The 15,539-nt window shown below is 43.5% G+C and overlaps 1 protein-coding gene across 1 annotated transcript in view; it reads right to left on the reverse strand.

Annotated features, from left to right (window-relative positions):
• Nucleotides 1-395: 395 nt before the first annotated feature.
• The window catches only part of pcnx2 (pecanex 2), a 29,342-nt gene continuing 14,198 nt past the window's right edge, over nt 396-15,539 (reverse strand). The window contains exons 24-40 of the mRNA XM_047603948.1: nt 15,327-15,504; nt 14,774-14,882; nt 14,562-14,691; nt 13,670-13,728; nt 13,301-13,516; nt 12,946-13,199; nt 12,278-12,511; nt 11,931-12,034; nt 10,772-10,916; nt 10,362-10,592; nt 6,220-6,377; nt 5,967-6,083; nt 3,387-3,565; nt 2,230-2,396; nt 2,074-2,148; nt 1,815-1,991; nt 396-800 (exon numbers count right to left, since the gene is read on the reverse strand). Coding sequence (XP_047459904.1) covers nt 627-800; nt 1,815-1,991; nt 2,074-2,148; nt 2,230-2,396; nt 3,387-3,565; nt 5,967-6,083; nt 6,220-6,377; nt 10,362-10,592; nt 10,772-10,916; nt 11,931-12,034; nt 12,278-12,511; nt 12,946-13,199; nt 13,301-13,516; nt 13,670-13,728; nt 14,562-14,691; nt 14,774-14,882; nt 15,327-15,504 — 2,707 coding nt within the window. The 3' untranslated portion in view covers nt 396-626. The remainder of the gene's footprint in view (nt 801-1,814; nt 1,992-2,073; nt 2,149-2,229; nt 2,397-3,386; nt 3,566-5,966; nt 6,084-6,219; nt 6,378-10,361; nt 10,593-10,771; nt 10,917-11,930; nt 12,035-12,277; nt 12,512-12,945; nt 13,200-13,300; nt 13,517-13,669; nt 13,729-14,561; nt 14,692-14,773; nt 14,883-15,326; nt 15,505-15,539) is intronic.

The raw sequence follows: 15,539 nt of genomic DNA on the forward strand, positions 1-15,539 counted from the left end.
GCCTCACACAGCTGCTGATGTGTTTAGGGCGAATGTTAGTTAGTCACCCTTCACTTTGTTAACTATAACAAGATAAACAAAAGTCTCTAGGGTTTTCTACAGTTTCAGTCAGCTTGTAGTTTAAATGTATTCATACAGGGAAGAAGTTTTCCACAGTGTTTCCTTTGCCTTGGGGAAAATGTCTGAAGGAAAAAAAAAGGGTCAAGAATCACATGTTGGCCTCTAACAATACGCAGTTTTCTTTGTAAATGGGGATGTGTGGGGATGTTTGGCTTTTTTTTTTTTTTTTTACAGACTGGGTAAAACCAAAATTATAGAACTTATTCTCGTCTCAAAGTAACAATAAGGTCTATGACTAACCACCCAGGACTTTTAACCACAGTAAGAGGCCCCACTTCATTTAAAAACGTCTTTATTTCATCAACCGGATTCCAAGATCATGTTTTCAGACTTTACATTCAGACAACAGGGTGAGACCACATGCTGAGGACGACAAGAGAGGAGGCAGGTTCGTGTGCATGGGTGCTCTCTCTGTATGTGTATATGTGTGTATGCGTGTACTTTTCTTACAGTCCTCTCTGCGTATGGGCACAAGTATATGGGCACGCTCATGTGTTCTGTCTCTCTCAGACAGTCTGTTGATCGGGCGGCTCTGCAGCCGCTGAGGCAGACGCCGAGTCCTCCTGGGTCTTGTCTAATTCTTGGCTGCAGCCTCGGTCACTTGACTGCGTGCCGTCTTTCACTGTGGTGGCAGCGTTGGAATTGGTCGCGTCTATACTCTCATATGGCTCTGATGTCCACTGAGGAGGAAAGGAAGATGGAGGAGGTCAGGGGAAGGCCACAGCAGGGACACAATAGAATAACATTATTTGTTTATAGAAAAGAAAAAGCTTTTCAGATTTCCCACAGTGCAAAAATACCCACCCCCTAAACCTTTTATAAATCCTATAAAACTGCTTTATGACCATTTTTAGAAATAATCAAAAGCCCAGAGACTTTTACCAGAAATGTGAATGTTCCCTTTTCCTTTCTAATTTGATTATGAGCTGCAGTATTGTTTGGTGCAGCCTTCAAAGTGGTGCAAACAGGAAACTCATGCAGCATCCAGTAGGTTAAGAGTTCTGCCTCCAGGGAGCATGAACGTGCCTACAGATCACATCACATTTGTTTATTGTGACTTTTGAAAAATTGGACTCATGTGCTTTCTGACCAAGAGTTAGATGTGATGATAGGTTGTTAATTATAAATTTATAGTTAAGTGACAATTAGCTTAAAGAACTAACCAAGTAAAAATTTTTATGGTGTATGCTTAATCTATACAAAAAAATAAAAGTAGGTGTGGTTCAGTTACATGCAAGACTATGTCTTGGCAGATATGAGTGCGATATGGATCTTCTTATCTAACCTTCACCAAAAAGCAAATGGGCAAATAAAAGTTTAATGGTTGAAAGGTTTTGCCAAAGTCAGAGTCAAGCTGTTCGCTGGAAACGTTTTAATGATGGGAGTTCATGACGCAGTGTTGTCATGAGGGTGGTGCTGGAATAAAGGTCAAAATCAAATCAATTAGGAAACATTTCACTGGCTACCGGCCATAAAAACTAAGTGGGCAGAAAATGTCAAATCTTCATGTCATGGTACATTAAATATCCCTTTAAATTGAAATTCACAAGACATGTTTATCACTGTACAATGTGCATTTCATGTCCAGTGCACGATTCCATTTACTGCTGAAGGGCATGTTGTAGTTGTAGAGGAGGGTGGAGATGTCACACGGAGCCATGGATACTGAAGCAAGCACTAGACTCGTTCCCTACCTGTGTGGCTCTGCTGCTGGACCTGTGCGAGGGCCCCATGGCGATGTTGACGCTCGACGAGGACTGTGTGTCGGTGGTGTTGCCCCCTTCAGCGGCGGACAGCCCAGAGATAACCAGGCCGCTGGAGAAACTACGCTTCCCAAATAGAAGGCTGAGAGTGGACGAAGATGAGGAGACCTAGCAACACAGAAAATAATGCATTTCTAGCATTTAATGCTAAACATGAGAGCGTATTTTCATGTGTGCACAAGGTTACTACCTGGCTGGAGCGCTGCTGATGCTGCGCCGCCTGAAGCTGCGAGCTGATCCCACCTGCTCCAGAGAGACGAGGGACCTGAAGACAGAGGAAAGTTCTCTGTACTCTCTCAGTTAAGACACACCGAAGGAGTAACAACAGAGGTTAGTGCGTCCGTACCTGGGAGAATATAGAGGCTATTGATGTGTTAAAGGACAGCTGACTGTTGGACAGACGCTGGACGAGCCCGTGGTTGGAGCCTGAGTCCAGGATAGGCCCCGATTGGCTGCTGACGGGCGGACGCTGACTCTGAGGCTGCACCGAGCGACTGCGGTACTCTCTCCTGGCTGAGGACACACACAGAAACGTGAACACTTACACAAAGAAAATAACAAGATGACAGCTACACAAACATTTTAAATCACATGTGCTAAGATGGTTTGTTTGAGTTTAGTTTTTGATCCATCTATGCACTTTACAAGAGAAGATCTTCAGTTATGGGCAGTGAAAGCTTAAAAAAGAATTACAGTTCATTATAAATACAAACCCAGTGGTTCTTACAAAAGACAATAAAATGTAGGAAAAATATATTGTTTCATTGTGTTTCTTTGTTCCACAGGATTTATTCTCACACTAAACAAAACAAAAAAAAAAATTGCATGAACCTATGAACTTACAGGCAAAGTATAGCCAAAGTAAGTTTTTAATATGTCAGAGGGCTGTTGCACTTTGAAGTTTAAAATGACAAAAGATGACAAAATGTTTAAAACCTGGTGCAAAACCAGTTAATATTTTGGTACTTGTAGTCCAGGGGTCTTTAACATTTTTTAGGCCAAGGATCCCAAACTGATGGAGAGATTAAGTGGGGACCCCCTACCTACTATATGTGTTATGTAAAATTTAGCGTAGCACTATTTATACATGTACGTTATTATTATCATTCTGCATTTAATAATATTAAGCTATCCTTTATCCCTTTACTAAAATTATGTTGGACTCATGTTAATGCGTATTTAAAGAAATTTAAAATTTAAAAAAAATACATAACAAATGTCTAATCAACCAAAGATTTTGTGACCCTTCTGCAGTACCTCCGCCTAGGGGTAGCGGACCTCCTGTTGAAGACCGACGTTCTAGACACTTTAAGAGACAGGTGAGATTTTGAAGTTGTTTGGATCGAACCTCCCGCTCCACCTCTTTGTCCATTTCTGAATTAGCACTAAGGCAGAGGCCAGAGCCACTCCACAGAGCTCCAAAATCACTCTTCAGGAATCATGCAGATGACACCACAAAGGGTTTCTCCATTTACAGTCAGTGGATGGCGGGTCGACGTGTACCTGCATTGTGGTGTCTGTGGCTGTGCGTCGTCCTGGCTCTGTGCTGGTAGAGGCTCAGGCTGTTGGACGTGACGGACGACGGACGGTTGTGGCTCAGCGAGGACGAACCGCCAGCGCCGCAGTCGACATCCTCCATGTTGACGCCGCTGTTACAGCTGGTCAGGTTGTCCTTACGCACCCTGCACGACGCGCACACACACACACACACACACACACACCGCTCTGGTTTATTCTTCTCATCCACATCAGTGCAAGGGACGCAGCAGGCCATCAAAAATTTAGCCAGCCTTGACTATCCCATCTGGTTAACCGCACACACACACATATGCTCAGAGAGAGAGAGAGAAGTTATATAACTGTGCTAGCATATGTGACACACACTCTTAAATTAGTTAAACGTGTTCTGGCTGACGAGGCTCGATCCGTCTCCTCCGCTCCTTCACCACTTAGCGAAATTAAGACAACACTTTTAACTCGAGGCAGATGAAACAGGATTAACAGTCTAATCTAATCTGAAAGGAAAACTCAGCCCCTAAGAAGCTTAAGAGAGCGCCGCGCAGTCATGAAGACACACATTAGCTGACCTGCAGAGGTTAATGCAGAGCCCGTATGATAAGCTATGCAGACGGTAATGTGTAAAAGAGCGGCTGAGAAACAAAAGGGAGGGCGAAAGTGAGGGAAGGAGGAAAGACAGGAGGAACATTTGCCACAGCAGCAGAAAGTCAAAGCCTCTGGCTGCCCTCCCACTCTGTCGTCCAGCCGTCTCTTCCTCTCAAGCGTGCACTCCCACAGTCCCTCAACACGTATTTAAAACTACATTAAGTTGGCAGACAAGTCTCTTCCCAGCACTGACTTCCACCAAGTCAATATCTGTAAATCCAGAGAAGCACTCTCTCAGCAGTCGGCTGGGGCATTACGCTGCAGTTCGCATCTTATCCAGAATGATTTATGTCAAACGCAACCAGCTGACTGAGTGAACATTATAAAATTACCACATATTGCAAGATTTGTGCCTCGTTGCAGAGCCGTGTAGCCTTAATGGCTGAGAAACACATTTATCTGATTGATTGAGACTTTAACCACTTCTATCAGAGTGGGTTATAAACAGGGTTTTATTCTGAACAGAAATATGCTTAAGAAAAACAGCAAATATTCACTTATCTGCCACTTATTTGGAAGCAATACCACTGCTTCCTGCGAATATACAGTGTATATATATATATGTGTATACACGATCAGCCACAATATTATGACCGTAGAAGAAATTAACATTGACCTCTCAACCCAAAGGCCCCACACTTACTGGAATGAGCATCCATTTTCTGATGAGACACAGCTGTTTAAAGCGCAAGGGAGACCTACACAATATTAGGAAGGCGGTCATAATGCTATGCCTGTATATATTTAATCATGTTCATCAAATGTTCGGGAACAGTTTGTACCAAATGGAAGGGTTTTCCGTACTTTCCGCTTTTGTCAGACGAAAACGAAAATATTTAAAGAAGAAAACTGATTGAACATTGTTATTTTTTAAGTAAATCCTGTGATACACTAGCAACCTGTCCAGGGTGTACAGCTGGGATAGACTCCAGCAACCCCCGCGACCCTAGTGAGGATAAGCGGTAGTAGAAGACGAAGATGAGACTTTTTTTAGTACACCACAGGAAGAGGACCTCGAAACAATCAGGAAGTAAAGCCCATGACAGCAATATTTAAACAACGGCAAGAGGCCAACAACTGATATGATCTCATGAAAGATTAACTGTAAAGCAGAGAGGAGGAACATTAGCTCCTGGAAAGTTTCCTCAGGAACTTGGCTGCACTGACGCATCAGTCACATCGGTGACAATTGGTGGCGTTTGTCGGAGAACTCAAATATATTTTTAGGTTTCTGCACCAATCAAAAATTCAAGGGAAACGTCCAACATCTGCCACGCGAAGAGATGGCACTGAAGGAAAGAAACAGCAGCCTTAGACAGGAAGTAACCACCGGGGACGCGATGGGCCCGCCGAACGTCTCACTGAGTGCCGGAGAACGATCAAACAACTTACACTGCAGCAGAGTTTGTAATCTTAATTAATTAGAATGTGTTGTCCAAGCAGAGCGGAACTCAGTCACATGGGCTCTGAGGCTAGATGAGTGCAGGAAGCGTTCAAATTGTTGTTTTAAATAAGTGAACGTCTTATTTTATTTTAATCTAATCTTATTTTATTTCATCTTTCTTGTGGTTTTCAAGAGTGTTATTTTTATGCGCAACGAAGCGACTGTGACCAAGTAATTTCCCTCGTGGATCATTAAAGTCTGTCTAAGTGTTATTCGAGGATCCTCCGAGGCTGACGGTTGATCCTCAAATGAACCCACGGCCTTTAAGTTGCAGCATCATATTCTTAGTCACCAGAACAAACAAACTAACAAACATCTGTTTTCTGTTTGTCTTAAGGATGTGAAGAATGCTGATTTAAGAGCAGAGTCACAGGAAGTTTTTTGGGGGGGGAAGGTTGAGTCTGAGGAGGCAAGGAAGAGGAGACTTGACTTACAGCCTGCTCTCATGACTCGAGGAGGAAAAAGAATCCACTGACCGTAACCATTTAGAGCAGAGCCAGGAACGAATGGCCTCCAGACTCAAAGCCCCTCCCCCGATGCTGCGGAGCGTACGGTGCGTTCCCGCGTATGACGTCGTCAGTGGCGACACGTACCTAGGAAATAAAGACGTTCAGTATCTGAGACATAACGTGCAAAGGTGAGGTGAGCCTGGCTTCCCATTTATGGAACATTAAATTCACCGTGCCACTTCACTGGTGATGTGGCTGCAGGGCTGTGAATGATACATACATGGGATATCCCAGCGGCTGGTCGCAGGACGAGTTGACCATGTTCCTCAGCGCTTGCTTCGAGTTCTGGATGCTGCCGCGCTCCGGGTTTCGGTTTCGTAAAAATACCAACTCTTGCTGCTGACCCGCCCACAGACCTCGAACACACTCCTTATTGATCTGCAAAGAGGTGACACAAAAGGTTGTCTTGAGGACACCTGGCAACAGAGGAAATAATACAACCCTTGCAATTACACTAAACTGTAAGATGGGGGTGCATTTAGGAAGAGAAAAGACTATTTTAATAGTATGTAGTGAACACATTAATAGGAATTTATTGTGATGTCACAGCGAAGCAAATCTGAATTTACATTTTAGCCTAAAATCACACAACAACACAAACAAATTAACTAAAGGAAGCTGTAGTAGACTAGCAACCTGTTACTGAAGTTACCGCATTGGTCAATGGAGTCTGGTGATAATATTCATCCATACTGTTTTTTAAAAAAATATTTTTATTGAGAGTGGGGTATATGTATACAGTTATACAGAAAGATAATTTTTTTGATTTTTCACAGCACACATAAAAATATGACCCCACCCCACCTCACCCTACAACATCCAGTGCATCCCAATCTAAGGAAATAAAATAATTCATTCAACATTCAACTATGAACAATAAAACAAAGAGAAAAAGAAAGGTAAAGTGGAAGTAGCTGGTTTGAAAATAAAGCTTGAGAATGAAAGAGGGGGCTGTGTTTGCTGTGCAACATCACGCAACATCCCTTGGGATCTGGCAATCATGGATTTATGAGTTGTCAGGGAGGGTTGAAAGTTTGTTAATAAAAGACATTCCAGGTGGAATAGATGAGGCCTCTCGATCCTTTAAGTGTGCATTTGATCTTTTCTAGGCTTAAATGAAGCATAAGGTCACTCCTCCATAAGGAGGCGCTGGGTGGTTTGGGGGATTTCCAGTGTAACAAAATCCTTCTGCGTGCAAGTAGAGTTGTAATAGCTATAATGTCCTTATGTTTATTGATAATCTGCTGGTCAGTTGGCACTATCCCAAAGATGGCAGAGTAGGCGTTAAGTTGCAAATTTATGGATAGTGTCTGTCAGTGCGTTTACATGCAAAGCTCAAAATTTGACTTTCTGACTACAGTCCTTGTCAAAGTTTACATGCAGCGCAAGAAAAGCGAATAACTGTTCTCCTCCTCCACACTAGGTGGCGATATGTGTCTTTTCAGAGGGCTAATACCACGTTAATACAGCCCGATTTCCAGTTCACCTATTGCGTGATACAATAAACAAGAGTCATTCATGCGGTGGACCGGCATTTCAAAGGGATAATAGTACATTTTTAAATCTCGTATTTAATGTTCTCGCTACTTCTGGTGCAGATAAGATGCGCGCTATCCCTCAGATGGTTCTTCTAGTGGCTGTGTTTCTCTTCTTCTTCTTCTACGACTGGCTTTCTTGGATGTTTTTGTTTCTGGGGTCACACGCCAGCGCAGCGGTTGTGGAGCATGCCATGCATTATCCGATTGAAAACTTTTATTCACCGTATACATGCCGGAGAAAATCGAATTCCAATCGCATTATCTGGGTGTCTCAATCGGATAATGAGTACTCCGATTTTAATCTGAGTAACGTGTTTACATGCACTTAAATTCTTCTGTTATAGTCCAATTAAGGCAATAATTCATTTTTTTCTCGTGCATGTAAACGCACTGTGTGAGAGAATTCTGAAGGTTGCTGACCAGTAATCTGACAGGGAGGAACATGACCAGAACATGTGTGTTAATGTTGCAGAGGCAACATGACATCTGCTACAATTCTCATCCACCTCGGGATAGAATCTGGCCAGCCTAGATTTGGAGAGGTGGGTTCGGTGCAAGACTTTAAACTGAATTACACCTATCCTGGCACATGAAGTAGTTCCATTAACTCTCTCCAGAGCTTTAATCCAGGATTCCTCAAGTATTACATCCCCAAGCTCCTCCTCCCATTTCTCTTTAATTTTATTGAGGGAAGTGTCTCTGAGAGATGATACATTGGAACAGATTCTCGAAATGAAGCCTTTTAGATTGGAGGGAATTTGGAGGATATCATCCATAGCAGTAGGGTGAGGTACATTGGGGAAGTTTGGATGATCTAAATTTTGCATAAAAAGTCGGACCTGGAAATATCGAAAATGACTAGAGCCGGGGAGGTTGAATTTTTGAGAGAGATAACTAAAGGTGGAGAAGACACCTTCGCTGTAGAGATCTTTAAATTTGGAGAGGCCAAGTCTTTTCCACAGGGTGAACGTGTTGTCTAATCTGGACGGGACAAAAAGGTGATTGTTACAGACAGAGGCCAGAAGAGAGAAGTCTGTTAAACTGAAGTGGTTTCGAAATTGTGACCAAATTCGTAAAGTATTAATAACAACAGGGTTGGATGTATGGTGTGGAGTAGACAGAGGGAGTCTCGAAGTAACCAAGACGGGAAGCGATGTCAGAATGCATGACTCATTTTCAATTTCACACCATGACAGCTTTGGAGCATCAAACTAGTATATGATTTTCTGAATATTAGCTGCCCAGTGATAGTAAAGCAAGTTTGGCAAACCCAGTCCACCCTGGGATCGGTGTCACTGCAGAAGCCTTTTTTTGTACAGACTAGGGTTTTTACAGCCACAATCTACTGTAGGTAGGACACCAACTGTGGATAAGTATCTCATACCACCCCAAAGCAAACTATCTCTTTAAACAAGCAGCCAAACAACCGTTTGAATGAATGCTTTGTTCAACAAGAGTCACATAAACTCCTAACAGCCTCATAATGTTTGCCGTGATGGACATTTATGTGAAATTCAGTCACCGTTAGCACATGGATTCTTGAGTTACGGCGAGGTTCGGATAGTAATCTCGAAGCATTTTATCCTAAGCAGTTCACATCTGAGTCCAAGTGGACATTTCGTAATTTGAGCAAACTCCCTCGAGGTGTTGCTGAGCTATTGCAAGAGTAATTGCGCATAAGAATGTGCCGAGCGGATGTACTGACTGACTGACAACACTAATGCCTCCTCTGCTGAAACATTACAACAACAGTGGTGTGGTGTAATAATTGATCTGCAGAAACACTGGCGGGGTTATGTTAGAGCTATAATTTAGCTAGCTGCGGACTCTACCTACAAAGGACAGTGGAGCAAACTTTCCAAAACGTCCATCCTCAGAGTGAAGCTGAAATTTGAGCACTTTAAAATGACATTGAATATACACACTGATCAGGCATAACATTATGACCACCTTCTAATATTGTGTAGGTCTCCCTTGTGCCTCCAAAACAGTTGTGACTCATCAGAGAATGGACATGGATCTTCTGAGAGTGTCCTGTGGTGTCTGGTAACAGGATGTTGTTAGTGGGGGTCTTTGGGTCCTATGGGTTGAGGGGAGGGGCCTCTGTGGATCATCCCATAGATTCTTGTTCAGTTTGGGTTTTGTCATGTTTTTTTTTTTAATTTATTTTGGTTTTCCTAAATCATTTTTGTGTGTGTGTGTGTCTGTGTCAGGCTGCATCCTGCTGGGGATGGCCGCTGCCATCAAGGAGTGTCATTGCTATGGGGTGGAGGTGTCATTTTCTGGTTTGGTCTAAGTGGGTGGTACATGTCTAAATAACATCCACATTAATGCCAAGTCCAAAAGTTTCCCAGCAGAATGTTGTATTATCACAAAATGATCAATGTTATTTACTTCTTCTGCCAGTAGTTTTAATATTATGGCTGATCGGTGAATACTACATGTATAGCTAGAGTTTTGGCCTTCTCATTTTACTTTTCCTCCTCTATGTGCCAGAAATACGAATCGGTTCTTTTTCTGCTGTGATCTGATTTAGTCACAGTGAAATTTAATTCACCTTTTTGTTCAGTCATATACAGAAAAGTGCTTGGTGCCTCCAAGAGGAACCTTGTCCAACTATGTTTGTCATGCTTTGTGCACGCTACAAAGCTAACTAAATAAACCTTTCGGGCAGTCTGATGGATTTGCACTCAGACTCTAACACACGTGATCTCATGCTTTTGTTACCATCTCACATTATTCAGTCACTTTCCAGCACCGCGCATATTTTGACTGTGCCAAAGCCCGGAAATTGTACATAAATCTCCTCCTCTGTCTCTTTTACCTTGATGACCTTGAAGCTGAGGTGGCGTTTGTACAGCATGATGATCTTGTACTCGTCCGTGCCGTCATCGATCATGTGCCTCAGGGTGAGCAGCGTGTCGCGGCTGGACAGCACCGCCTTACGCCATGCGGGGTCACTCTCGTGGCAGATGACCAGGCTGCTGCGGTAGTTTGTGATGGCTTCGTACAAAATAGATGCTTCCTCTGTCTCCTCCAGGCAGGTAAAGTGATCCTGGACGGACAGGTAAGTCATCACGAGGCGCCGAATAACATCAGACTGTAGGACAATGTCTACTCTATAGAATCAGGACAATGTTATTTAAATGGTGGGAGAAAACATGAGCGTACAGGGGCCAAAGTTACAGTTGGGGGGACACAGCAGCAGCCATTCAAGGCACAAGTCCTGGTTACCTGATGCAGTTTCAGGCTCATTCTGACTGCAGGAGCCACCACCTTCTGCAGGAGGTCCAGGTCAGCGAAAACCCACTCGTCTTTTGTGGCGATGCGGAAGTCGCCTTTGAACAGGGTGTTGAAGCCGTACAGAAATGATTCCAGGCTGTGTGGTGGAAGGCAGGGGTTTGTGGGAAAGCAGAGATAAAAAATAAATAAATAAATAAAACACAGGGTTATGGATCTGTAAGGTAATTTCAGTAAATAAAAGAAAATTTTATTTCAGAGAGAGAAATCAATTTGAATGATGTGGATGTTTAGATTTAGCTTTAGCTGCTGATGCCCTCTTCTGGTGAGTCTGTCTAGCTGCAAGTGAATATGCAGCTCACTTCGATCTAGTGGAAATTAATGCATTCTAATATACTATTAAAGCCCTGCTTTAATAGTATATTAATGGATTAGTCAATGTTGAATCAGCGTGAAAAAATTCAACCCTATGGTCATTTTAGCGGACGTGCTTTGTGGTGCTATTAAACTAGATTGACATTGTGTATGTTCCTGTTACTTAGCCGGTCTTAATAATAGAAATGTATATAAATTATTTATCATAATTTCAGATTGATCAACTGAGTGCACTTCACTTTCAGACGCGGATTGTTATATTCACTGGTTTACGATTCATAGAAGTTATTTTCAAGGCATTCATTTTCAAGGTATTTTCGAGCCCCGGTTTTGCTCACAACTTTACAACTTGTACAAGGTTAGGTTGCTCTTGTTGCCTCCAGAAAACTGTCTTGAGTCAAAAAATAAATAAATAAATAGATTTTCTGTCATTTGGGGTTATTATTCAAATCTTAACCAACACGCGAAAACACCATCGTGCGTACATGTAACACACACAAATTAACCGGCTGGTGCAGAGTTAGATGAGCTACACAAGGTAAAATTAAAACACAAGGTTTTTAAATTAAGGTTAAACTACTGTAGGTAATACACTGCCTGTGGAGAAGTACCTCAAACAACCACATTTCATACTTCAAGAAACCAAAACCAAGGATCCGTCCTACAGCTTTGTGGTTTGTTTCCTGTTAAAGGCTTTTCTTGAGGGCTATAATTGCACATCTGAGAGAAATCTCAGGTACTCATTAATGTATCTGTGCTGCTCTTGAACTGGCTTTACCTGTTGGACATGTTGTGCGACGCCGTGCCGAGGGATCTCCTCCCCAGGACGGACAGAGCGTAAGACAGAGTCACCAGAGGAGAGTCTTCATCACTGTCCACGGGCTGGACACAAACACAAACACATAAGGGCCAAGGATGAAAGTAAACAGAGAGCCCAGCACGGTGTGTTTGTGCTGAAACAATGAGCTCAGTTATGTCATATCTCGCAACAAATATGTGAGTCATTTTCAATTAATTACACTGTTGACTGGATGATAGTTAAAATGAACCTTTGTTGTAGCCATAATAAACAGCAGCATAACTAGAGCACATAATTACAGCCCTTAATGTAGTGTAGTGATGTACCGTCTCCATCTTCCCCGCGCAGTACTGGATCCACTCCAGGTAGACGTTGCAGAAGCTGGCGCGCGTCACCCCCTGCAGGCAGTGCACGTAGTCTTCATCGATCTTCACACTGAAAACCTGTGGCTCCCGTTCGATGTGGTGCCACTTGGTGTAGGACTGCAGCGCCTCCTGAATGGTGGCGTCCTTGAGCCAAGTGGACAGTTTGGGAGAGTGCACTAGGTAGTAGATGATACTCTGAGAGGAGACAAGTAGGCGGACAGGGGAGGGGGGGGGTCAGACATATGCTAAGAGGAAAGAAAGCTAAAACCTGTACACTGTACATGGATGTGTGTGCCTATGGGCCAGCTATGGGCAAGGTGCCAAATGTAATTACGATTAAAGCCTGTGATCCTGGAGTATTTCCCAATAAAACTGCTTCACCTTTTGACAGGTAAATCTTTAAAAGCCTGTTGAGGCAAGTGGAATATTCAATTTCCATTCTGCCTCTGAATAGTGGCTGATTGCATGTCAGGAGTGGATGTATAATAATAAATAAAACTACCCAGCTACAGCAGTGACTCATTTTATTTTACAATAAAATAACTCAGTCTGAGCTTAAATGCAGAAATCACAGTATGGGAATAGTGAATCTAGCAACAAGTCACACAAATAGCAATGTATGAGCTTACCTTCAGGTAGTAGGTGATGAGCAGCTTTCGCAGGTCGTACACTTGGAGCATGGTGGCAGCGTTGTTCTCACTGATGCTGTAGCCCTCCAGCAGGTACTTGGTGGCCATCACCTCCCAGGCCAGCCAGCGCAGGTTGAAAGCGGCGTTGCATGAAAGCATGTGAGGCAAGTGGCCCGGCTCGCAGCAGCAGCACGCGTCGTCCTCCTCCACGCCCTCCGTGATGGCCTCCACCTCCCGCTGCTGACAGTACGTACCTGGGATGGCGAGACACGGAGGTGATTAGTGGGACAGTTAGTCATCCTGTCAGTGGATGAGATAAATGGATGGAAGGGGGAAGGGAACGGTCGGACTTCACCTCTGAACTCCAGACCCCTCAGCTGGAAGGTGACCAACCCGTTGCCAATCTCTATGAGGTGGACCAGGGCGTTGAGGTAGTCAGAGGCCAGAATGAAACAGTCCCCGGCGCTGTAGTTGCCCCATCGGCCCAGCATGAGGTCACCACAAAGTGAATGCTGCAGTGAGCGAGTCAGGTACTCGTAGAAGATGGAGTTCAGGTTGTTATCATCACAACCTGTGAGAGAAAAACGCTCACAGTCAGGTGGATGGATGGCTATAAAGACCAAGGACTTGATGTGGAGAGGACAAGAAAAATAAAATTTAAATGTGTGAGTCACACAAAGACTGTCATGAATAGGGAAATAGGACGTCTTTAGTAAGGACTCACCTGTTTCCTTGTCCACCTGGGACACCAATCTGCTGTTGGAGTTGTCAATACGCTTTGTACTGCAAGAAACCAAAACAATAAAATCTATACAGCCAAAAAAGAAGTCAAACGTTACAATTTAAACGAAGTTGACACGTTCACATGCGTCCTTCACAAAGAGTTGAAAACAGCTGATAAAAGATCTCTGAAAAGCAGATCAATCCACAGCCTCCGATGCACTTGAAATGAAATACTTCAGCATTAAACTGACCCTGTTGTGTGAGTTTGTTGAGCTTTTTTTGTTGTCATGTGTTTCTCGTTGGCCCGAGGTCCACAACGACAACTGAGATCCGCCAGAGATAGTTTTAATGTCATGAGTTTCAATTCCGACACTAAATATAACCAAAACAACGCTGTGCAACTATTTCTGGGGAGCTTTTAGCGAGCTAAAATACACACATCAATAAGTAAAAAGGAACAGAGAGGCTGCACTGTACAAATCTGAGGGAAGTGAAATGTTCACATGACGAACACACCCACAGTAACACTTAAAAGTGTCTTTCTGCTTAAAAATGATCAGAACATCGGTGGATTTTCCTGAACTCTTATACTTGTGGCTTGTAATCCAAGAGGTGCACCTACTTTTTGCAATACACAGATACACTACCAGTCAAAATTTTGGACCCACTGTTTCATTTAATTGACGAGAAACTTTTGAATAGTAGTGCATGTAATATTTTTCCCGAATTTCCCTGAATAAACAAATATATCAGCTTCAATTGTTTGTTTGGGGTTTCTTTTGTTTCCTTTCGGGGCTTGTGTGAAACTGTCATCTCCACATAGAAACGTAGAAAATTCCACTTTTAAGCGTCACTTGGGAGTAACAGGCTCAGTCGCATCTCCAGGGCCTTACTTGTAGTTTCGCTCCCAGAACTTTATGGGCCTCGGATAAGAGGAAATGAAGATGGCACTGCCCAGGAAGGGGGCCAGTGGCGTGTAGAAGATGGTGGTGAGCAGAGTCTGGAGCAGCAGCATGGCTGAGTCTGGGAACGCACACAAGTCAAGGAGAACACATCATATCTCACACACACGGACAAACGTGCGCAAGTGGCCGAGGAAGGATACGAGGCACGGCAAAGGGCTGGGCGAAGGCATGGAAGGCGCTGCCCCAGGCGATCTGCCAGGGAGCGACGTAAACCAGGATGAAGTGAAGTTTCAGCAACAACTCACGCATCTGGACCCAAATAGAAACACAAAATTATCAAAATATCAAGCATTTGAACAAGAACTAAGCTAGATCTAGAGTGACATTTCAGTGCAGATCTCTGGTGTATGTCTACAGTGGCTTCAGTTTGGTCAGCATAATGTATTCATGAAAACACTATAGCAACTCAGAAAACTCAATGAACTTCTTTATCAGGCTAGACTTCCTGTGATGTGTATACTGTGGTGTGAACTCGGTGGAGTTTCCCCTTCAAACGCAATGATTCATCTCATTTCAAAGGTCAGGAGTGAACTAAGATGTCAAGATGTAAATCTAAATGATCACGACTACATTTTTTGCAGAGTTTATTTCTGCATCTACCTGTCGCACATCATCACCGGATGCTTCCACCACAGCCTCATAGCAGGCAACATGAGCACACATTGACAACGGATGTCTGCCAAATTCCCTTACCTTGTGGAAGACGATAGACATTATAAAGAAATCCAGCAGGAAGCTCTCGGAGGCGTGCGGACAGTCAAAGTGGAAAAAAACCAGAGTGAAGAGCAGAGTGAGGAACTGGAAGCTAGGGTCACAGAAGGAGGTACGCAGGAGTTTCAGTCCGGCCACAGTCGTCAGGAGAACGTCACAGCTGGAGGAAACAGATTAAACGTTGGGATCACCGCA

This window comes from Mugil cephalus, chromosome 13, assembly GCF_022458985.1.
Source record: "Mugil cephalus isolate CIBA_MC_2020 chromosome 13, CIBA_Mcephalus_1.1, whole genome shotgun sequence".
Classification (NCBI taxonomy): domain Eukaryota; kingdom Metazoa; phylum Chordata; class Actinopteri; order Mugiliformes; family Mugilidae; genus Mugil; species Mugil cephalus.